At 40.9% G+C, this 22,868-nt stretch overlaps 1 protein-coding gene across 1 annotated transcript in view; it reads right to left on the reverse strand.

Moving 5' to 3' along the window:
- Positions 1-22,868, reverse strand: part of LOC306758614 (low-density lipoprotein receptor-related protein 8-like) — a gene marked incomplete at both ends in the record, with an annotated part of 151,037 nt that overhangs the window by 30,380 nt on the left and 97,789 nt on the right. The window contains 5 exons of the mRNA XM_079243948.1: positions 2,456-2,581; positions 3,134-3,253; positions 12,865-12,987; positions 18,849-18,971; positions 21,387-21,776. Coding sequence (XP_079100074.1) covers positions 2,456-2,581; positions 3,134-3,253; positions 12,865-12,987; positions 18,849-18,971; positions 21,387-21,776 — 882 coding nt within the window. The remainder of the gene's footprint in view (positions 1-2,455; positions 2,582-3,133; positions 3,254-12,864; positions 12,988-18,848; positions 18,972-21,386; positions 21,777-22,868) is intronic.

Below are 22,868 nucleotides of genomic sequence, written 5' to 3' on the forward strand. Positions count from 1 at the left end.
CACACACACACACACACACACACACACACACACACACACACACACACACACACACTGACACCCCCCCAAACTCATGTTGCCTGATTAAGCTTCGAAAACAGTCTTCCATCTCTTTAATGAAAATATTTTTGTTAAATGACACAAAACAGACAAGAGACACTTTTCATACTTTGAAAGTTACCTAAATGGTTAAAACTTGGAATCCTGCAGCTACCTCCTCGTGACGTCCCAGTTTCTCACTGAGTACAGTTCACTGTCAAGCTAAAGTTAGAGCTCAGCCTACTGGTTTTGTCCCAGTATATGTGTACAGTGGGGGAATTGAGTTAATGATTGAAGTGTGTGTGCATGTAGTGGACTGTGTGAGCAAACGTTCTGCCTCTCTCTCAGAGAGATCAATGTACGGGTAAATATGGACGTGTTCTTTGAGAAGTTGAAATATTGATCGGCTCAGATGACTGCAATTATAAAATCAGGATCTTATTAGAGCGGAACGACAGGGAGTAAAATGATTTAAGTGATGACTTTTTCTGAATTTCTGATGCCTTTATCTGTCGTGGGACATTGAAGGAAAATATATTCAGTATATTTACTCTTTTTTATCCATGTTTACTCATTTGTATGATTGTATTATTCAATTTCTCTTCATGAATGAGTGATGTGTGAACTTACTACGAGTCTCTCTTCACTCGAAAAGGTGGAAATTCCTGAGACTGAGATATGCAGGACTAGAAATATTTAGCTTTTTAATTAAACTGATAAAAACTTATTTTTCAGCTCAGCCAGCTCTGCTTCCTTCTATCTGGTTTGTAAAGTTCCTGAAACACACAGTGTCCTTCACCATATAACCCGCCTCTATCAGTCCTCCTCTCTACTCCCTTTTACCCCTCGCCTCCTTTTATCTTTTGCTCCCCGCGAAACCAGCTGAAGGGAGGGAGGAGCGCAGATCAACCAACATTTTTGCACATTCTATAAAAGTGTTTGAGGGACTTCAGACTGCCTGAGCTTCTGTCTGCAACACGGAGAGGAACTCTGAAACCAGATCTTTATTTTTTACATTTCCTCAACTTGTCAATAAATATTTAAACCTATACATGGGTGTGTGATTGTTCATTTCTAATGCAAAAGATGTTGGGGAGAATTGGACGAGGAGGAAGCAATTTCTCAACAGCAATCTTAGTTGGACCACATATGAACCAATCATGTCCGGATTCGGCTTCCCAACGGTCTTGGGCCGGCGCAACCCCCCCTGAGAACGGAGGAAGTCATGTTCATAGACGCACTGCCCCCCCTCCTCAACCACCCCCAGTCCCCTCCTACATGACTCACCGCCTCCCTGGACTTTGTGTGTCTTGTTTTAGTTTGTGCTTCAGTGTATGAGGTTTTTTTCTCCGTATGTTCGGAGTTACATGACCTTTTTTTTTCCTCGACCCCCCCCCCCCCCCCCCGAAGATCCTAATGTATCTCTGATCCTATCTGTTGTAAGGCAGCGCCGGTAAACTGGCTGCATGGCCTGCGCTTAAGCTTGGTTCTGTATTACTCTTTTGTCATTCATGTTACATGTCTGTATGTCAAACCTTGGACGAGCTGGCTTGAACTCTGAATTTCCCCTCGGGGATGAATAAAGTATCTTTGATTTGATTTGATCTGAGCTGTAGTCTTCTGGAAGAACAAGGCTAACAGTGGTAGCTAGCTAGCTTGAGAGAAGCGACAACTTTATGCTTGTTATCAAAACTGCAAGAATGCAAAAAGAGTTTAATTGTAGGGTCAATTCATACTCCACTACAAACCTGGACTGCAAAGGATGCGATATTACTGCTGGGGAGGGGGTTTCAACGAACACCTGACCAGGTTTTTTGATGTTTTTGATGAGAAGCTTTCCAGGACGTTTTTATGCATGCAACTGTTTCCCTAAATCTTTAAATGCCACGTGTCGTTAACATTCTGACTTTTTCACCACCACAAACATTAAAACTTCATCCTCACATCAGCAACAACTTTCTACGTCATGGTTTTCCACATTAACCACACCAAACCCCCAACGGTCCGACTAATAACGTCATACTTCTCAGAGTAAGACTGATATGTAGACAACAAGCTGCAAGACGTCCCCCGATCATGTCCTCGAGATGACATCATGTGGTCCCAAGAAGAAGAAAAAAGTTCTGGCTTTTTGTGGCGTTTGTAACCGGCTGACTAACTGAGGACTGATGATGATGATGATGATGATGATGATGATGTGGTATACAAGTTCAGCTGAGGCCCCACCCACATCATCACTCATCATTTAGGTCAAGGCGTGATTCAAGGTGTCTTCCGCCAGGACATGTGATCATACTGGTTATCCTATGGTTTATACGTTGCAGCGATTAAATGAAACTAGTTAACTGTATAACCCCGGAGTTAACTTGTTCCAGTTTTAGTTGGACTTTTTTCATGCTGACTGATTGTAACTCACCTTCAGCCTTGCAGGTCTTCGTGACAGGGTCCATTTCATACCCTTCATAACATTCACACTTGAAATCTCCCTTGTAGTTGATGCAGATCTGGCTGCACGCGTCTGGGTTCTCACACTCATCAATGTCTGCAGGGAGGAGAGGTTAGAGAGGTTATCGATCTGCTGGAAAATGAAGATCAGAGTGAAATAAAGTGATCGATTCGCGACTGTGACAGATAAAACCAGACTCAGTTTGTAGTTTTTAAACAGACAGGAACCTAAACGCCGGCAATCCATCAGCGGAGGATGAATGCTGATTTATGGCTGCTTGAGTTGCGGAAGGAATCATGTCAGCGGTTCGCTGAAGCAGAAGTGTTGCGAGCGAGAAAGTGTGTGTCCCTGTCAACTTCTCCTGACCCGCTTTATCTACGCTGGCTTCTCCTCGGGTGTGATGTGGAAGTGTTCGTGTTAAAAAGATAGAAAAGAGTGTGAAGGGGATGCTGTGTAGGAAACAAGCAAAACCAAGTCTGTTTCCCTGCAGGAGCAGCCAGCAGGGCAGAGACAGCCAACCAGAGACCTACATGCTGCCCAAAGCAATAAACCACACACACATATACACACTTGTCTATTCTGGCCTGGTCAGCAGCAGCCGGCCTGCCGCTCCATACATCCATCTATCTGAAATATATGTTTGCTTACCTCCACAAGTCTTCTTGTCTAGCAGCTGGTAGCCAGTAGGGCACTGACATTCAAAGCCGATTGGTCGGTCCATGCAGACATGGGAGCAGCCGCCATTATTGATCATACACTCATTCAGCCCTGCAAGACACACACGAGAAGTCAGCGATCGATTCACACGTTCAGAAAAGAGGCAGACAGACTGTGTTCACTTTTAATTCAAAATCATGATGAGAACAGATTGAAAAAGGCTTTTTCTTCAACACGATTGCTTTCATGCTCTTCTGAAATGGCTTTTAATACAATCCCAGCTGTAAAAAAGGTCAAGATGTTGTGTAAAATTTACAGACAAACAGAATGCAGTGACCTGCAGATCTCATATTTTATTCCTAATAGAACAAAAACAACATGTCAGATGCTGAAACTGACTCATTTTATCCTATCAGGGACATTATGAGCTCATTCTGCCTCTGATGGCAGCAAAACATCTGTAAAAAGTAGCTCCAGGGTGATGTTTAGCATCGTTAGCATCTCCTCTTCTGCTAACTTCTGTCTGTAAACATCTGGGAAGGGAGGAGCTTGCTCAGGATGGGAGATTGAGTTGGACCCTCCAACTCAGTCTGTTGGTTTCCTTATATAGGTTATTATGAATTGGCTTTCATTATGTATTTTTTTCCTGTCTGTAAAGCATCTTGAGATGACATTGCCATGATTTGATGCTAAATAAATAAAGCTGAATTGAATTGAACTGAGACCAGTTGCTGCAGTTTTAGGAGAGGAATGTTGTCCCATTCTGGTCCTGATGCCGGATTCCAGCTGCTCTACAGTCCTGGACCATCATGATGCTGGTGAAAGGTCTGGGCTGCAGGCAGGTAAGCAGGAACAGCTGGCAGTGTCCCCGCAGTATGTAGGTGGAGCTTAAATACTGCGGGGTGACAAAAGGGAACAGAACCGAGCACCAGGGACTCGTCAGGACCAGGAACCTGAAGCGCGGCAGTCCTTCTGGGTTTCAGCTACTCATCCCTGGGACACAGGACTCTCCACACGGGCCCAGGAGAAGTGAGTATAGGACAATATTTGCGGACCTTGAGCGGTAGGCCGGCTGCGGGACCAGGTGGGGAGATTGAGGACTCCCTCCTTGGAATAGTGGACTGCCGTATGTATGCTCTTCCCTGCAGGAGGGCTGGAAACAAGGCGCCGCAGGACAAGGAAGAAGTGAGACAAGAAGAGTCGTCCAGGGACCCACTCCAACCAGCAGCAGTGGACTCTGTTTAATGGGACAGTTTAGAAGGAACTGGGTTTTAATGAACTGCTTTTCCTACTTGAACTTTCAGCGTGGCTTTACTCTGCTCACTCTGCCTTTTAGGATGAGTATTGTGGTTAAGAGGCCTGTCTTTCCTTTTTTTAGTAACATTTTTACGCTTACTCTTAAGTCCTTTGGCACTGACACATAAGCTAGTGGCTGTAAGACGCCTCCCTTTTGAAGAGACTCTTTTAATACTTGTTTACCTGACAGACAAATCAAACAGAGACTAACAGTACAGAGAAAAATATGGAACTTTGTTCTTTTGGACGCACCTCGAGCAAAACTGCAAAATGAATGACGAACAACTGGAAAGTATTGATGAAGAAAAATGGGATTAAACTCGCTGTGAAAACACACTCCTCCATAACAAAGTGCTTAAAGTGGTGCTATTATGGTATTTGGAGTTTTCTGATCTTTCTACAGTGTAACAGTGTTGAATCCTCATCAGACATGTGAACGGCACTGTTTTTTTTATCACCTAAACGCATGTTTGAGTTTGAGTTTGAGTTCCAGCACTCTCTCCGTTCGGTTTCCATGGCAACGAACAACGTCGTTTTAGAGAGTTTTTTCTACTTGGAAATCCTTGTGACGTCCCGGGGGATAAGGTTCGGTGATTGGTTACCTTCTACTGGTTAACAAGGGCATGTACAAATACATCAGGCGGGTGGAAAACATGGGATAAAGTTATTTCCTGGTGAGTTTACCAAAGAGAGACATCCTGCTGCATTCGTTGCTGTGGGTTGCTGTTTTCCACTTCGTTTTCAGGCTCTGATTCAGGTTCCAACATGTAGGGCTGTATGCTATGTGTTGACATGGTATTTTGTTTTTTTATTGAGTTCATATGAGCCTAATCCTTCTGTTTATGAGATATTACAATGACGGCAAAAGCAGATGTGGTGCGCGCTCCCGATGTAGTGCAGTGGCGGGAGGCGGGGCTTAATGCGGAAGAGTCTCAATCCACTGGTTTTGCCCACAGGCTGATCTGACAGCCTACGGAGAGGGTCGGTCTGAAGTAAATAAAGCGATTTGTGACAATAACTCGATCAATCCCAGCCCTTCTGGTCTCAGAAATAAAAATAAATTAGCCTGAAATGCACATAATAGTTCCACTTTAATTCTCAACAGTAAATGTCCCAGTCTTGTGACACACACTTGTCAATAACCGGTGAGCTTTACATCATCAGCCACTGGAAGCTGAGCTTGTGTGTGTGTGTGTGTGTGTGTGTGTGTGTGTGTGTGTGTGTGTGTGTGTGTGTAAGTGAACAACTCAGTCGAAGCAGAGTGCTGCATCAGCTAAACATTCACTGGTGTCAAGATGAAGCTGCATTAACTGAATATTTCAGCAACAAACACAACAAAACGCTTGAACAGTTCTGGTTTTATAGCCAACGTATCTGCAGCGCTCCTCACCGTGGGGCCAGTCTGTGCATGGATTATGAGAAATAATGATCATGCTTACAAAAATGATAATAAAAGCTGATTTAAGTTGATATGTTGGTCAGCCCCTCCTGGATTTTGCAGGAATGTTTGGCCTAAAATACCTGATTTAGCAGCAGCTTCGGCTAAAAGCTGCAACATAAGTTTCTTTTTTTAAAAATCTATTTTATCTCTTTATGTAATTTGCTATGAAGCTGCAGAAATAAGAGTAAACAGCAAAAAAGCATGACATTTCTCTCAAAAAATTATTCTAATCCAAAAACATTTCTATAAATTAAAGAGCGTTTTTCCCCATCCATCAGTGTTTTTGAAAGTTGTTCAAACAAGTGAAAAAGAGCATAAAATTTGAATGCTAAAAACTTCTTTTCTTAAACTAAGTTACAAAAAAACACACAACAATGACAGAATGAAACAATGAGTTTCTTTGTGCACGGTGATTTTTAAGCCTCAGTTTGCAAACTGCAGATCTATAAATAAAATGCAAACGCAGCATCTATCTGAATACTTTTGTCTGCTCTGTAAAGCAAAATTTGTTAAGATATGTAACTCTGAAATAACTGGACGGGATTGCACAGTGGGGTAGTGGTTAGAACTGTGGCCTCACAGCAAGAAGGTTGCTGCTTCCATCCTCGGCTGGGGGGAGGAAGAAGATCTAGAGAGGCCTTTCTGTGTGGAGTTTACATCCCGGTGCATGCCTGGGTTCTCTCCACGTACTTCCTCCCAAGGAGGAAGGAGGAAAAATAAATGAAGGTGGCACATAGCAAGTTCCCAAACCTTTTCTGTTCCGCCCCATCACATGAACCAAAGAAACATGCTAAGAAATGTGTCTTCAGTTTAGTGGCTGTGGCTGTGGCTGCTTCAGTAAAACAACTATATATATATATATATATATATATATATATATATATATATATATATATATGATGGTTGGGTTGTTTGTTTTATTAAAGTAACCTACAGACTTTTCTTTGAGGATAAAAAGGCTTCATATATTTTATAATATCAGATGATAATATTTTGATCCATACTGTGGTCTCCTCATTACCCACTATTGATTATTACTATTAGTTGATCATTACCTGATCAGCAGAAACATATATGCTTATCAGATATGAATCTGATGATCTAATGATATTTAATCCCTTCCAGCCTCCATGGAAACACAACCCCTGGGTGTGTGCGTGCTACTTTTTATAAACGTTGTAGTTGTTGGGGCTACAAATGTGGACACAACTTCAGAAACACACTTCTGTGGATAAAAGGTGGAGGAGGAGATAGAGGTTCTGGGACGGAAAGCAGTAACTTGAATAATAAAAAAAAATTAGATCAAGTTTTCCTTTTCTATTCTCCTGCCATCAGGAAAACTGATGTGCCCATTTGGGAAAAACATCAGTGGCTCAGTTAAAAGTCTTAAATAAACTATTTCAGAAAGTTGTGATTATCAGAAACACAAGCCTGTCCCTTTGACTGGACAAATAAGTTATCTTCCGAACAACACTGACAACCTACTGCTACGTGCAACAGCACAGGCTTAAAGCAGCTTCTTTTAGCCCATATAAAATCTGTTTATACTGGTTAAATTTGATGTAAAAACTCTTAATTGAGCTTCTTTTTGTGGTTGGTAAAACTCAGAAAAGAACTTCGTCTGTATTACAGACTTTATTATCAGCTGGGTGTTAATTCTGGGTTTTCTGCTTAAATTCAACTTCTCTATGTAGCCTAGTTGTCTTCTGTTGAAGCATTTAGGATTACTGTGGTCTAGGAAGCTAAAAAACTACAATAGAATGTTTGCAAGGACATATTTTGCTAGAACAAAGAAATAAATAGCTTCTAGCAGCTTAACATGATCTCATGAGGCAGGTGATAACGAATGAAGAATCAGAACAATGAGCTGAAAGAGAAACTGTCGAGCTGACGGAGAGGTGCACAATCGTCGGATGGTTAGCTACAAGTTTATACTCTTTATTGCTACAAGTAAACAAACTGACGGCAGGTGCATTTTATGTGGAGCTTTTAATCTTTGCGATGGGCTCCAGCCGCAGACTGAGCACTGCAGGCAACATTAAATTCCCATCTAATATGCAGCTGGATGAGTGACAGCAATCTGCCACTGGCGTTTCTCTTTCTACTCAAGTCTACATGAACTGCAGGGAGACGAAAAGACCAAGATGAAGCTGTGACCAAGGACTTGTTCATTTCTGTCTCTTAGTGAGGGACAAGGGTGGGGAAGGAAGGAAGCCTTGGGAGAGACCTCGAGAAAAAAGAAAACATGGACAGTTCGTCTCCAGACAGCTTCCAAGGACAGGTCTGATTTAAAGGCCACTTTCCTTTTTCCCATGGGCCAACAAACATCGCATCTCTTCTTCCCCGCTGCACCTAAATCTGTCCTGTCTTTCCGTCCCCATAGTATCTCACTCTGGACCTATTTACAGCCTCGGTCTCAGTGGAAGTAATGGTGCAACATTAAGCGCTGAATGCTGCGGTGATATGTCATTACTTCTGATGAGACAGGAAAACATTTGCCGGAGCGCAGAAACAATTACATCGTCTTTAATATCTCAGATGAAAGGCAGGAAATTTCTCTGAACGCCAACGTTTCCGTGCGGATGGGAGTGCGACAGGGTCTGTGTGTTTTAGGTGGGGAACATCTTGCGAGGAAACGGCTGAGCAAGCAGAGAGATGAGTGAGGTGTGTGTGTGTGTGTGTGTGTGTGGACATGGTTTTAATGAGCTGAGAACAAGATGCTAACGGAGGAAGAAATGGAGGATGAGGAGGGAGCACCTGCAGTCTGATTTGCTTCCCTAGGAGAGGTCACTTTCTCTGCCAGCTGTCACTCAGGTTCAGCTTCCTTTGAGAAAATCTTTCATGATGAGGCTTTTAATTTTCTAAACATACAGACTTTTGTCTTTCAGCTCAGATGCAACTTTCATCCCTCACACTGAAAATATGGGAGATGAAGGTGTGTGGAGACATTACAGACCTTTTCAGATGTCTCTCTGTTTATCAGCTGAATGTCTGAACCGTAGACTGTAGGGCTGTGACGATATGCTTTTGTCCCGATTCGATTCGATTCCGATTTTTTGGGTGCCGATTCGATTTAAATTGCGATTCTCACAATTCTTCGAAATTGCTGATTTTTGTAGATTAAAAACAAAATAAATGAACAAAACTTCATTTTTCTTGATTTCAATGAGGAAAAAACCATAATTCTGCTGCTATAATACCCAAGAAGACAAGTAGAAAGATCAATAAAAACAATAAAAATGACAAAAAAAATTATAATTGATTATTTTTATTTATTTAAAATACAATCAATTTTTGTTAAAAAATTGATTTTAAAATTGTGAAGCAAAAAAAATCCCGATTCTCGATTAGATTTTCCCACCCCTAATAGACTGTATGTGAAAGATGGACGGAGCCTCCGTGACGTCAGCCGTAGGTTTCTGAAGAACTGATTGAAGCTCATTGGGCGGTTCCTACCGTCGCCATTTCATTTCATTTATTAAGATCCCCATTAGCCACTGAAATATCAGTAGCTATTCCTCCTGGGGTCTCCTATATATGACATTACAATTTATATAAACAATTTTATACACCATGCACACCCAAAATCACCCATAAACATACAAACAAAACATAGAATACAACAGCTCAATAAAAAAGAGGAAAAAAACCAAATAAAAGAGGAAAAAAAAAACAAAGAAAAAACATTACTAATCATTCACAAAATAGCTCTAATAAAATAACTAAACATACTTCAATATTATCTACCCTAGATCATTGTCATGTCTGCATCGTAAATAAAAATAGTTTCTTTTATTTTTGTATTATTTTCCAGGAACAGAAATCCTGCCAATCCATTCCAAGCAACCGCAGCTTGATGAAACACTGCCCGCTGAAACTGATTTGTTTTGCCTAGAGGCAGAGCACGCCTCATCCCACTTATTTGTCTCGTGCAATAACAGAAAAAAATGACAATTTCCTGTAAATCATTTCAGGACTTTTTGTAACTATAATATTATGAATAAATGATAACAGAGAATACTACGGTGCCATGTTGGCACCGTCACGTGAGCTGTGTCACCCGGAAGGTACAAAACTGGGCGAAGAGGTGGACCTGAGAGGGAGCCAGGGGGTGTAGGGGAGGATGATTGATATCTATCAAACTCAGATCTGCCTGTAGCTAACAGCTAATGAAGCTAACAGGAGCTAACTAGCTAACAAAGGTAGGCGGGCTAAAGCGAAATCATGCTGTTAACCGACTACAACCTGCTGTTGTGCTGTGTTGTGTTGCAGCAGTATATCAGGTACCTGTCAATCAAAAGGACACACCCCTAATTATGTCAAATTTTTAGATTAAACTTTTTATTTTTAAAGAGACGAGATATATAAAAAAAAAAAAAAAATCACTTCCCCTACAGTTGTCATGAAGGTAAACCTGACCTACTAAACCTAAAATGGATGTTTGAACCAGGCTGTAAACATGTTTATTTCTGCTGTGAAGTTGGTCTTTTTAACATGGGAGTCTATGGGGATTTGCTCTGTTTTGGAGCCCCTAGTGGATGAAGGGGGGACTGCAGTTCCTGGTACTTCTGGATAGGCTTCACTTTTAACCGCTGGAGGTTACAGCTTGGAATAGGACCAAGTCCACAAGTAGTGGTCCATCAAGAAGTGGGTATACTCTCATTTTTTTTGTTCGTGTTTTAAAAATAGAAAAAAAGTAGCCCAGAAAAACGCTGTTTAAGAAAAAGTTACATAAGACTCGATTTAGTCTACTTAAAAAAGTATATTTTCTCATTGTCACACAATTTCTGCTCTTCAGTTTCAGGGAGGAAGAGTTATGAAAGGACTAAACCAGTACAGGCACACAGACTAAGGAGAGACAGACTCATAGACATATATACATATAGCTTTATTATGTCTATGTCTATGTTGAGGTTAATGCAGCTGATGGCTAAGTGGACCAGTGTAGCATACTGGTAACCTTGTCTGAGCTGCTGGGTGACGTCGCTACATGTGTAGCGACGTTTGGAACTGTGAAAGCAGCATCACAGGGGGTTTAGAAGTGGGTATTCTCAATGCTGACTGAAAAAGAAGTGGGTATACTCCGTATACCCACGTATACCCTGGACTACACCACTCCTCATCCTCTTTACTCACATCCAACATCCCCCCTTTCTTACCGATCCTTCCATCTTTCGCACATCATCCATTCTTCCCATTTTCATTAATGTATTCTTTTATCCATCTTTCCTTTTCTCTCTTACTAATCCATCCTTTCCTCTTTCATCCATTGATCATTCATCCTTTCATCATTCCTCCTTTCACTCATCCATCATGCGTTCTTCCATCCCCTCCATCTATCCTCTCTCACTAATCTTTCACATTCATCCTCTCATCCCACCGACCTCCCATCTTCTCTCACATTGAATCCTCTCCCTCCTTTATCTTTTCATCCATCCCTCCTCCCCTGCCCTTCATTCATCTATCCACCCCCCCCACCTATCCCTCCTTCTATCTGTAATCCATTCATCTCTCCATCGTAGGTCACTCTCTCACCCATTCATCCTCCCTCTCTTTTCCTCTGTCATTGTTTCACCCATCCATCGATCCTCCTCTCACTCAGCGACCCTCCCTCCCACATAACTAACTTTACCTTTCCTCATACATTCATCCTTTCATCATTCCTCCCTTCGCTCAACCATCATCTATTCTTTCCTCCCTCACATCTATCCCACTTCCCTCTCTCATCAGTAATCTTCTTCCTTTATCCATCCATCCATCCATTTCCTCTCTTCCTAATTCATATATCATCACCTCTCTCACAACCCCCCACACCCATCCCTCTATCTCCCCCACCTCCTCCCTCCTCCCTTACCCAGACTGTAGTCTTTCTTGTCCTTCTTCATAATTCATCTGTTCATCTCATTTTACAGCTACCACCTGGGTTTATTCTAAAGGCCTATTTATGTTCCTTTTCGTAACTAAAGAGGAGTGATCAAACATCTTCACACACCGCCGTTCTCACACTTCCATGCGTCTTTTACGTTGCCATAGTTGTGAAGTCAGTTTATCCACTAGGGGGCAGTGTTGAGTTCACAGTTCACTTCCATGCTATGAGGTTGTTAACAACTGTCCAAAACACCAGAACAAGTGGAAGAATACAACCACTATGTTTTTTTTTTTATTGTTCTCAACTTCCTCTTTGTGTCTTTTTTGGGTACATTTTATTTGGCACTTTCGGCATCGTCTCTTTCCTGTTCCTTCATTTTCGCAAAATGCGTGTAGGCTATACAACCTCAACACTGCCCCTGGTTATTGCTTCATTTTCTGCGTCAAGTGACGGATAGCTGAACTCCTTAAAAACAGATCAAATTACGGGTGTAACTGGCCCAGGACATGGACCAAACTGTCCGTCCATCTGCATTTCCGTCCATCAGTGTTGAGCATAAATGTTGTTTACCTGAACTCAGGTCAATAACATCCTCAGACAGAACAAGACAGAACAAACATCCTGCGGGCTCCCTCCATCACTCGGGAAAAATTGTTTGAATGAGTCGTCACGAAAAGTCAAAACGGTTGAATACCATCTCTTTATTGGTGTGATGAAGCCGTTAATGCTCAATATCTCGTGTCTGAAACGGGCTTGAAAGACAGTTTAACAGAGCAGAAGAGGACTTTTCTCCTGTGTGATGGTACTTATAACATCTTGTTCTGACTAATGGAGGCAAGTGATTATCTGAGTAGGCCTTCACATCCTTTGAAATGTTAATAGGAGGAAGGTCATTATTATGGTACTACATTAGCTGCCTGAATTCATGGATGGTATTTCTATATGTGCTCTTTTGATGGACAAGTGAGAGGCAATGAGCTCGACTTCATTTCACACAACAGAGAAACAAAGAAAAACTCTTCATCTGTCAGCATCTCAACTTGTACTGATCAGCCATTTTTAACTCCTGATATAAGATTAGAGTCGCCTCGCTGTCTGCAGAAAAAGCCGTCTTACCACATTCTTTTTTGGGCTCATCCGATCGGTCCTTGCAGTCCTTGACCGAGTCACACACCTTGGAGCTGTTGATGCACTCTCCATTCCTACACTGGAACTTCAGCGGTCCTTCACACTTGGTGGCTGTAACAAACAATCAAAGCACACATCAGCGGTTTGTTGTAAACTTTGGGAGAAGACAATTGTTTGCAATGCGTAACTGAGTCAGAGAGCGGAATGGGAATGAAAAAAATTTTTTCAAAGGGTTCTGGTACAACCCTAGATTATCATAGAGTCTGGATTTTGGATTTTTAACAGTCTGGATGGTGCTTTTAGTCTTTGGTCTGAAGGACAAGGCATCTATTTAGTCCAAAAAATGTCTTGAATCCTGATTGGTCTGATTATAATACATATACATAACATACATGTTTACGCCAAGCAATGGTCCATCCTGGACATCTCGGAGCTCAAAGAAGTCACACTACCTCTAGAAATGGTCAACATGAGGCTTCTTTATGTCATTTATAGCCATGCAGTGTAAAGTCCAATGTTAATAAACTGGAATTTACTTCTTCAGAAGGAGGTTAAAGTAAAAAGGAGGCACAAAAGGCAAACCATCCAGCATGGACCTTTGTCCTGGTGCAAAGAGGAAGATCCACATGCTTCACCATCAGAAACAAGCCGCATGAACAGCTTGGCCAATTGGATTAATTTTATTACAATAACAGATGATTACAAGGCAAGGCAAGTTTATTTGTACAGCACCTTTCATGTACAAGACCATTCAAAGTGCTTTACATAAAACATTAAAAGCATTACAGAAAAAAAGCATAAAAGAAAATACAAATAGCAAAATCACAATAAAATCATAAATTATATTAAAATAATTAAAAGCAGAATTAATTCAAAGTTACTGTGCAGAAGTTATGTATAGGCGCATGAGAAAACAAATGTTTTTAACCTGGATTTACAAGTTTCTACATTTGGTGAGAGTTTATTCAAGTCAACGCGCGTCTACAACGAGAGGGCAGCCTGGCTAGATCTGAGGCTGCCTCTGTCAAGGCTGTATTTAACTGTGCGAGCGCGCTCCCTCACATACGTGGCTGATAGAGTCCAGCTTTACCAGCCCACAGCCACTCAATGCTGGATTGTTTGAAGCTCCTCTTTATGGGGAAATTCAAGTCAAACCTTGTAAAGACAATTTCCATCGTCATCACTTGAATGAGTCTGATTTCTCTGTATTTAGAAATCCTCCCGGCATTCTCATTCATAACTTTGTGGACTTGTCGATGACCATCTGCTGCCATCAGTGGTTTCCTCTTATTTAAGTCTTATCCTGGACCCAGATCACTTAACTTGTAAAGATTTTCTCGAATCCTGTTTATCAGTAAAATTAATTTAATAACAGGTTATTAACACAGTGAGATGAAAATTTAAGGTTCCTTTTAAGGAGCAGCAACTGTTCCATGTCAGCTCAGTTAGGACGCATTCACATCAGCCTTTCTGATCCGAATCCGAGTCCGTTTGCTCGGAAAGTCCACTTCGCTTGGGAAGCTGTGAACGCGCCAAAGGAATTCTGATTTGGAACAAGCAATCCGGCTTGGTCCGTCAACAAACACAGGTCTCAGCCCGTTTTAAGCAAACCAAATACGGGAAATGGACTACAAAGTCACTAAAACAAGTCACTTCCTGCATTTGGCATCATATTGCATTGTGGGTAAATGTGGGGAATTGTAGACTAACGATACCACAACAAACAAAAGGAGTCTCTAGAGATGGCTAGAGAAAGCACTAACAGATATATGGTCAGATGAAAATATATCACAGCTCTGAACAAATTTTCTTCTTCATGCGGGTCTTTTTCTCTCATTTGCGAAATACTTGTGCAGCGCCCCCTTTGGTGAGAATGGGGATATGTTATTCTAATGGTTTGGCTCGTTTGACCAAAGTGCAACCGGATGGATACACCCCCTGCAACTGCACCGAGTCCCTAATTGGACAGAGTCTGGTGGACTATCCTGATGCGAATGCAGCCCTACTCTGTTATGGTGTTATGAAGACAGTCATGAAGATAGTCATAGGATGATTTACACCAGGCTTTATGCAGTCGCTTCTTCTCAGCCTGGTTTGGGATTTGGGAAACCAATGGATCCAGGATGCTGAATACTACTTACAGTCTATGACACAGGCCGCTGCACATGTCAAAATGATTTATTCTGTTCAAACATGCAATGCACATACCTGCATGTTATGATTGGAATAACAGCACAAGTTGGACTGAGACTGAAACCTGGTGCATGTAAACATGGCTAAAAGCTGCAGCAAGGTGGCGTGCTTGGTGGTAATATGTCCTTATAATGCTGCTTTGATCATGATCAGTTTTTATTGGTTTTTCTCTGAAGTGGAAAAATATTATGCAATACTTTTTCAGCACTAGCTCAACTGTGGTTCCAAGCAGTGACGTTAAACACTGCAGAGTGTTGATTGGCTGAGGTTGTAAACAACTTTACAGCTGCACACACACAGCTATGAAGCCATTTGAAAATTTACAGCATAAGTTCTGATATTTGTGTAAATGGATGGCAGACTGTGCGAAAGACTAATAAAAATACAATTTTAGATTGTTGTTTTTCTGCCAACAGAGCCGAGTTCTGCAGCTCTCAGTGATGATAAGAGGTAGCAGATATTTAAACTCCTCTGAACTAAAAGCCTTTTGAAAACTCATTCAGTACAATTATCGCTCGTCCCCCTCACTGTTAGATAAAAGCATCTGCAGAATCAGTGCAATGTAGACACACACAGAGTGGCGTTGCGTGTCTTGTCTGAGCTGCTGCAGCACACCTGCCTCCACCCACAGTGAGATGTTAATGTAAGTAACAGAAAGCAAAGCATATAATCAGTTCTACGGTACTATGTAATGGAAAAGCAGCATAAGGTAATTAACGTATCTTTGTGTTCCCTTCTGGATCTACGTTGCAACTGTAGTGGGAATATCTGTCTGTCAGTAATAAACCACAATACACATCTTACAAGCATACATCTGCAGCTCATATGGAAGCCGGTGAAGAACCACAGATGCAAATTCATTATTAGCTTTTCGTTTTTACTAAAAATATGTGACTTCTGGAAAGGGGTGGCAATAAAGATGTGGAATTTATTCTTTCCGTGTGCACGTCTCTGCTGTGAGGAGGTGGTCACGGATTGTTTTGTCAATAAATGTGGGGGAGGGGTACCGGCATTTAGTGCATCATGTGTTTGTGAACTACAGAAAGTGTCTAAGTCTGAAAATCTGTTTTTTTTTTTTTGTTTTTTTTTTGTCTTGTCCAGCATCTAAACAAGCAGAAGGATTTTCTGTATGCTGTGTTCTGCTGGGCAAATTTATTTTGCCAAGGGAAGCATCATAGATATAATCCTCACCTTGATATTCTGGATTCTTATTTTATTTTTCTATTTATTTTACATAATTGTTTGTATTACAAAGTTTGTATTACTGGACCGGAGAGGACAGAAGAGGGACGGAAAGAGAACGGAGAAGAAGAGAAAACAGAAAAACACCTTGTAGAGAGAAAAAGAGAGAGAAAGAGAAAAAGTCTGAAAGTCTTAAATACAGCCAAATAGATATTTAAGATAAATTAACAAGCAGAATTATTTCTTCTGACTCAGCTACACATAAAGCTGAATACCACCAGTACAAGACTGGAGAATGGATTCTTTATGATGCGCTTTGGCTGCCTTAAAGAGTGATGACTAAATTCATTTCATTATTATGATTAATTTCTTTCAGTGGTAACGCTTTGCCTCAATCTTGACAAAAAATAATTCTGGAATTCAGAAGAATAAGCTTCTTTAGTTGCTTTTGTTTTAAGATCTTTTCTCACTAATTAGGAAATAAACACTAAAAGAAGCATTAATGGACTAGTTTGGAGGGTTTTTAGGTGTTTCACCACTTGTTTTAAGATATTTTTCACTGGCTTAAAGAGCAACACACACACACACACACACACACACACACACACACACACACACACACACACACACACTTGGAGATGGCTAATTTTGGCAGTCAGTTATTTGTGAACTTGATGCCACAGATGCAACGTTCACATATTTTGGAATAAAGCTAAATAGGTGCATGTGCACACGTGAACCTTGCATGTTAGCTGCATGTCTGCAGCACCTAGATGACAAAGAGGCTGAAGCTGCTCATATCATAGCAAATATTAAACCGAGTGAATGTATTACAAAGAGCAGCTGGAGCTGCTTAATAGAGGTCTGTCGGATGAGTTGGGGTTTAAGTCTTACATCTCTTGTGTGAGCACAGTAAGATGTAACAACTCCTGATTACAAGATAAACATGCAGCATAATGATCTGAGGCCCGTATGATGAGGATGGACAAACTTCAGGGTTAACCCTGGTTTTTTCTTTACTATGAAACTGGTTCACGACTTAACGGGAGTAAATAGAGCTTGGACAAAATGCTTTTCTCGCAGTTAAATTAACTATTTTTATTTGAGTGCTGATTCGACTTAAATTGCAATTCTCCAAATTGTTGATTTTTATTTTGTTTTCAAACATCAACGTGTGATAAAGTTGCATGATGACCAAGTTCACAGACTATATCATGAGTCAGATTTCCAAAATAAAAAAATCGACCATTTCAGTTTTTAAGATTAATTCAGCAGCAACATATCTGAACCAGCTGTTTGAACTTTTACTTATAAAAGCTTTAACTGCATATACATGTGCTGGTTTGAGTTTCTGTTGGCTTGCTGATGCCGTACGTTTGGCTATTGGCTTCGTATTTACCTTAGGATGGTGTCTTGCTAGGTGGGCAGTAACGTTAGTTGTGTTATTGCAGTACGCAACGTGTGCATTGCAGAGTTAACCAACAGCTTGTGTTGATCTCTGCTTTTCCCTTCAAAGTAAAATCCAACGTTTAGGCTGCTGACTTGGACTTCCTCTGCTCCCTTTGTGAAGCCGTCATGTTTCTCTCACAGCTGCCCACATGAAACAAAAACCCCTGAATGCAAACCAGGAAATGTGAGTGCAAGAAAAACTAATGCCCACAGGTTACTGCTGCTGTCTAAACCGGCTCGCCCCTGCCCCCACACACACACACACATATATATATATATATATATATATATATATATATATATATATATATATATATATATATGGCACCTTGCAGACTCACTAATTACATGTTTTCAGTGACTAGCACAACGCTGGTTGCATTGCAGATCAGAGTACCGTCTGCTTGTATTTTCCATGGAATAATATCATTTAATCTGCTGGATTTACACATTATATCATCTGTTTTCTGCCAGAGCTCCTTCCTCACGTTCGCTGTTGGCAACAGTTTTGCTTTCGGTCAGTATGATGTGTGTAAACTCTACATATTCATGACAAATCTGCTCCTCCATGGTAACGAAGCTGCTCCACATGATTTCTCCATGTTTCTGATTGGTCAGATGCTGTAAACTCCGCCCCTTTCATGTGAGCGCTAACTGGGTTATGTTACCGAGTTAATAACCAGCCTGGTTGTATCAGTTACCAGGATCCTGACTGTCTGGGTAAGTCAACGTAGGTAACAAACGGATATGTGAGGTTTGTTAAACTTACTTTGTCATACTCTCCCTCCTCTGATGACGCTGAAATCTTCTAGACTTAACTCATTTACTCTTTACTCATTATTAATTAATTTTTGCCTATTTTTGCATCATGTAACGGCGGGTTTGTTCAACATTTACAGTCAGTATTAGTGACAACAAGCTTTTTTTATGTGGTCTTTTCCAAATGCTTTTGTTTAGCTGCTGCTGATCCTCTGACACGGCATTGCATCAGTCTGTTCAGTCAGACTTATGTACAAACAGTCCTCTCCGGTTACCAGAAAAATACTCCATGCAGCAAAGAATGAAGCACATGTAGAGAGGATGAGGATGACCAGACAGAGAAGAGGACGTATCCTGACAGACAGGCTTGCAGAAGAAGAGGAACCCACCATTAACGCAGCCCGATTCATCGCTGTGGTCCGGACAGTCATGGACCTTGTTACACTGCTTGGTTCCATGGATGCACGAACCATCACCGCACTGGAACTCATCAGGACGACACGTCAGCAGAGCTGTAAGAAGCACAGACAAGAAAAATCCCCCTTTTAAATCCCCTTTAATCGCTGCAGAATGAACAAGGAGCCCCGACTGACTTCCAGTAATGCTCCATTTTAACCCGACACTTTGTCACTGCACACCTCCAAGATAAAAAGCAGAAACTGCAAAGAAGCCACTTAGTAGAAACATGCATGAAAACCAACAACATTAATCAGCAATTACAGTATGCTTCATCTGTGTTACATCACCGTTTGCCTTGGATGGAAAAGCATCAGCCGGAGGGTGTGTGATGAAGGATTTCCAATATAGGGAGGCTGCATGAGGCCACACCAGATTTCATTAATATCCCAAGCACAGACAAGCATTTCATCAACAGTGCCTCTCTACTCGTGTATCTCCCCTCTAAACCCCTCTAAAAAACCAATATATATGACAGAGGGAGGTGTGATTTAGTGTTATCGCAGAGATGAACAGAACAGAGGGAAGAAACGGAGACGGAGTGGCTGGACACCCATGTGTACAAATACATGCACATAGCGATACAGCAGGATGGGCGTCTCCACGCAGGGTTTCTGTCTATCTGACAGATCAGTCTAGAGATGTGTCAATATCTGCTGCAGCGTACAGATGCACGTTGTATATTCATGAAGACAGACGAGTAACTGTGTGAAACATGTCGACAAATGGCTTTTGTTTCCTCCTGTGGGAGTTCACCAGAGACGGGGATGCTGAAGCATAAACAGGTCACTTCCTAATGCAGAGATCCAGTCGGCTAAGAAACCATCAATCTTTTCTAAATGCAGCTTACACAACAGCCCACATCCTGGCAGGTGTGTTTGATGTGTGTGCTGCACATCTTGATAATGAATCGTGGAGAATTTCAGGGTTCGCGCGATGGCTTAGAGACACACCGGCTCCAGGGCTTTCCCATCCATGACCAGCTAATAGGAGAACCTGTTTTATCACAAAGCTGCATCTTCACTGCAGTGTTGATCAACAGAAACACATTTTTCCATCTAACCTATCTAGAAAAAAATAGCCAACCTGTAATCCAGGCCGAGTAGGAATGTGTTAAATGTCACAGGAAGACACCAGAAGAGGAAGTTACGTATGGTACGTATGCTACATTGGCTACATATGCTACTTATGGTACTGCATATATGCTACATATATGCAGTGATAAAACAGGCAATATATGGTACATATACTACATATGCTACTTATGGTACATCTGCTACACTTGGTACATTTGCTACACATGGTACATATGCTACACATGGTACATATGCTACACATGGTACATATGCTACACAAAGTACATATGCTGCATATGGTACATATGCTACACATGGTACATATGCTACACATGGTACATATGCTGCATATGGTACATATGCTACACATGGTACATATGCTACACATGGTACATATGCTACACATGGTACATATGCTACACATGGTACATATGCTACACATGGTACATATGCTGCATATGGTACATATGCTGCATATGGTACATATGCTACACATGGTACATATGCTACACATGGTACATATGCTACATATGGTGCATATGCTGCATATGCTACTTCTGGTACATATGCTACACATGGTACATATGCTACATATGGTACATATGGTATATATGCTACATATGGTACATATGGTATATATGCTACATATGGTACATATGGTATATATGCTACATATGGTACATATGATATATATGCTACATATGGTACATATGGTATATATGCTACATATGCTACATATGGTATATATGCTACATATGGTACATATGGTATATATACTACACCTGGTACATATGCTGCATATGGTACATATGCTGCATATGGTACATATGCTACACATGGTACATATGCTACACATGGTACATATGCTACATATGGTGCATATGCTGCATATGCTACTTATGGTACATATGCTACACATGGTACATATGCTACATATGGTACATATGGTATATATGCTACATATGGTACATATGATATATATGCTACATATGGTACATATGGTATATATGCTACATATGGTACATATGGTATATATGCTACATATGGTACATATGATATATATGCTACACATGGTACATATGCTACACATGGTACATATGCTACATATGGTGCATATGCTGCATATGCTACTTATGGTACATATGCTACACATGGTATATATGCTACATATGGTACATATGGTATATATACTACATATGGTACATATGGTATATATACTACATATGGTACATATGGTATATATGCTACATATGGTACATATGGTATATATACTACATATGGTACATATGGTATATATACTACATATGGTACATATGGTATATATGCTACATATGGTACATATGCTCTGAGCATGAATGTGGGGAAAACATAAAGATGAAAAAAAGGGGAACTCACGGCAGTCAGACTCATCAGACTTGTCTTTACAATCTGGATCTCCGTCACACTTCCAGGTCAGCCGAATACACTCTCCGTTGGCACAACGAAATTCTGCGGAGGTGCAGTTGGCTCTGCGGTTAGTCAGGTACGGGACTCCATCTCCGCCACAGCGCTCCGGACTTTCATCCGAGCTGTCGGAGCAGTCGGGGTCTCCGTCGCAGCTCCACATGAGCGGCACACACTCGGAAGTGTTGCATCGGAAATGGTTGGGCCCGCAGGTCAGAGAGGAGGTACACTTGAGCTCGTCGCTGCCGTCTCCACAGTCATCATCGCCATCGCACACGTTCACAGTGGCCAAGCATTTGCGATTGGCGCACATGAACTCTCCGCTCGGACAGGCTTTGGCATCTAGAAGAGAAGCCGACAGAAAAAAACTCAGGGAAATATCTCTCATTATGCTCCAAACAATATATTATTATCTCTACTCAAAGCTAAAAAATGAGCTGCAATGACTTCAAACTGATCATCAGTATTTTACTTCCACCAGAGAATTATTGGCTTAAATTAGTGTCAAACAGAGGAGAAACAGAGACAGAAAAGTTTCTGAAATAGGCTGTAACATGACACAGAGTAAAATTAAGCTGGAGGATGGCAGTAATCATGAAAAGATGGTGAGAGGCCTCTTGTCCTGTGGAGCAGTAGATAAAAGCCATCCCTTTTTCTTTTTGTGAATCTCTATCATGGCTCTCTTTAAAGAACATCTCTCTTTCAAATGCACCTGATTTTCTTATTAGTTAGTTAGAGACTGAATTTTAAAACTATTATTCAAAGACTATTTATACTATACTAAACTAAACTAAACTATACTAAACTATACTATACTATACTATACTATACTATACTATACTGATGTATATGTTGCATGGACAAACAACCAACAAACAGAAAACTGGGATTCATTCACCTGCAGTTCTTAAAAAGAAAAATTTGTGATAAAATCCAACTTAAATATTAATACAAAGACTGTTCCATTCACAAATATTTTCTCATTCGAAACGCTCAGGAGTTTATTTTAGGTACATTTCAGTGCTAATATATTTGAACAAAATGAGCATTTGTGTAGTGCAGTTGTGCACTTCATGAACATACAATCATTTCATAATTTTGTCAGATTAAAAAAAAACCCTTTTGGCAATTTGCAAAGCATTTTCTTATATTAAAATAAATCAAGAGCACCAACATTTTGATGCACCACTACTGAACTTTAGGAGCTTTCCTTACTGAGTCTGCCCCTAACAAAGGCTAATTTGGCATCTGTCTTGCATCCTGTCTCTTCTCTAAACCCTGTCCAGTGAGTGAAAGTTAGTTTAATATATAGTTAATTAATGAATCAGTCATGGTGCACGTTCAAATCAACCAGCGTGTTAATATTCAGTTGCACACGGTGACAGAATACAAAATCCTCCTGTAATCTGCTGGGATTGAAAAAAAGCATTTTTA

The sequence above is a fragment of the Telmatherina bonti genome (genome assembly GCF_933228915.1).
Source record: "Telmatherina bonti genome assembly, chromosome: 7".
Classification (NCBI taxonomy): Eukaryota; Metazoa; Chordata; class Actinopteri; order Atheriniformes; family Telmatherinidae; genus Telmatherina; species Telmatherina bonti.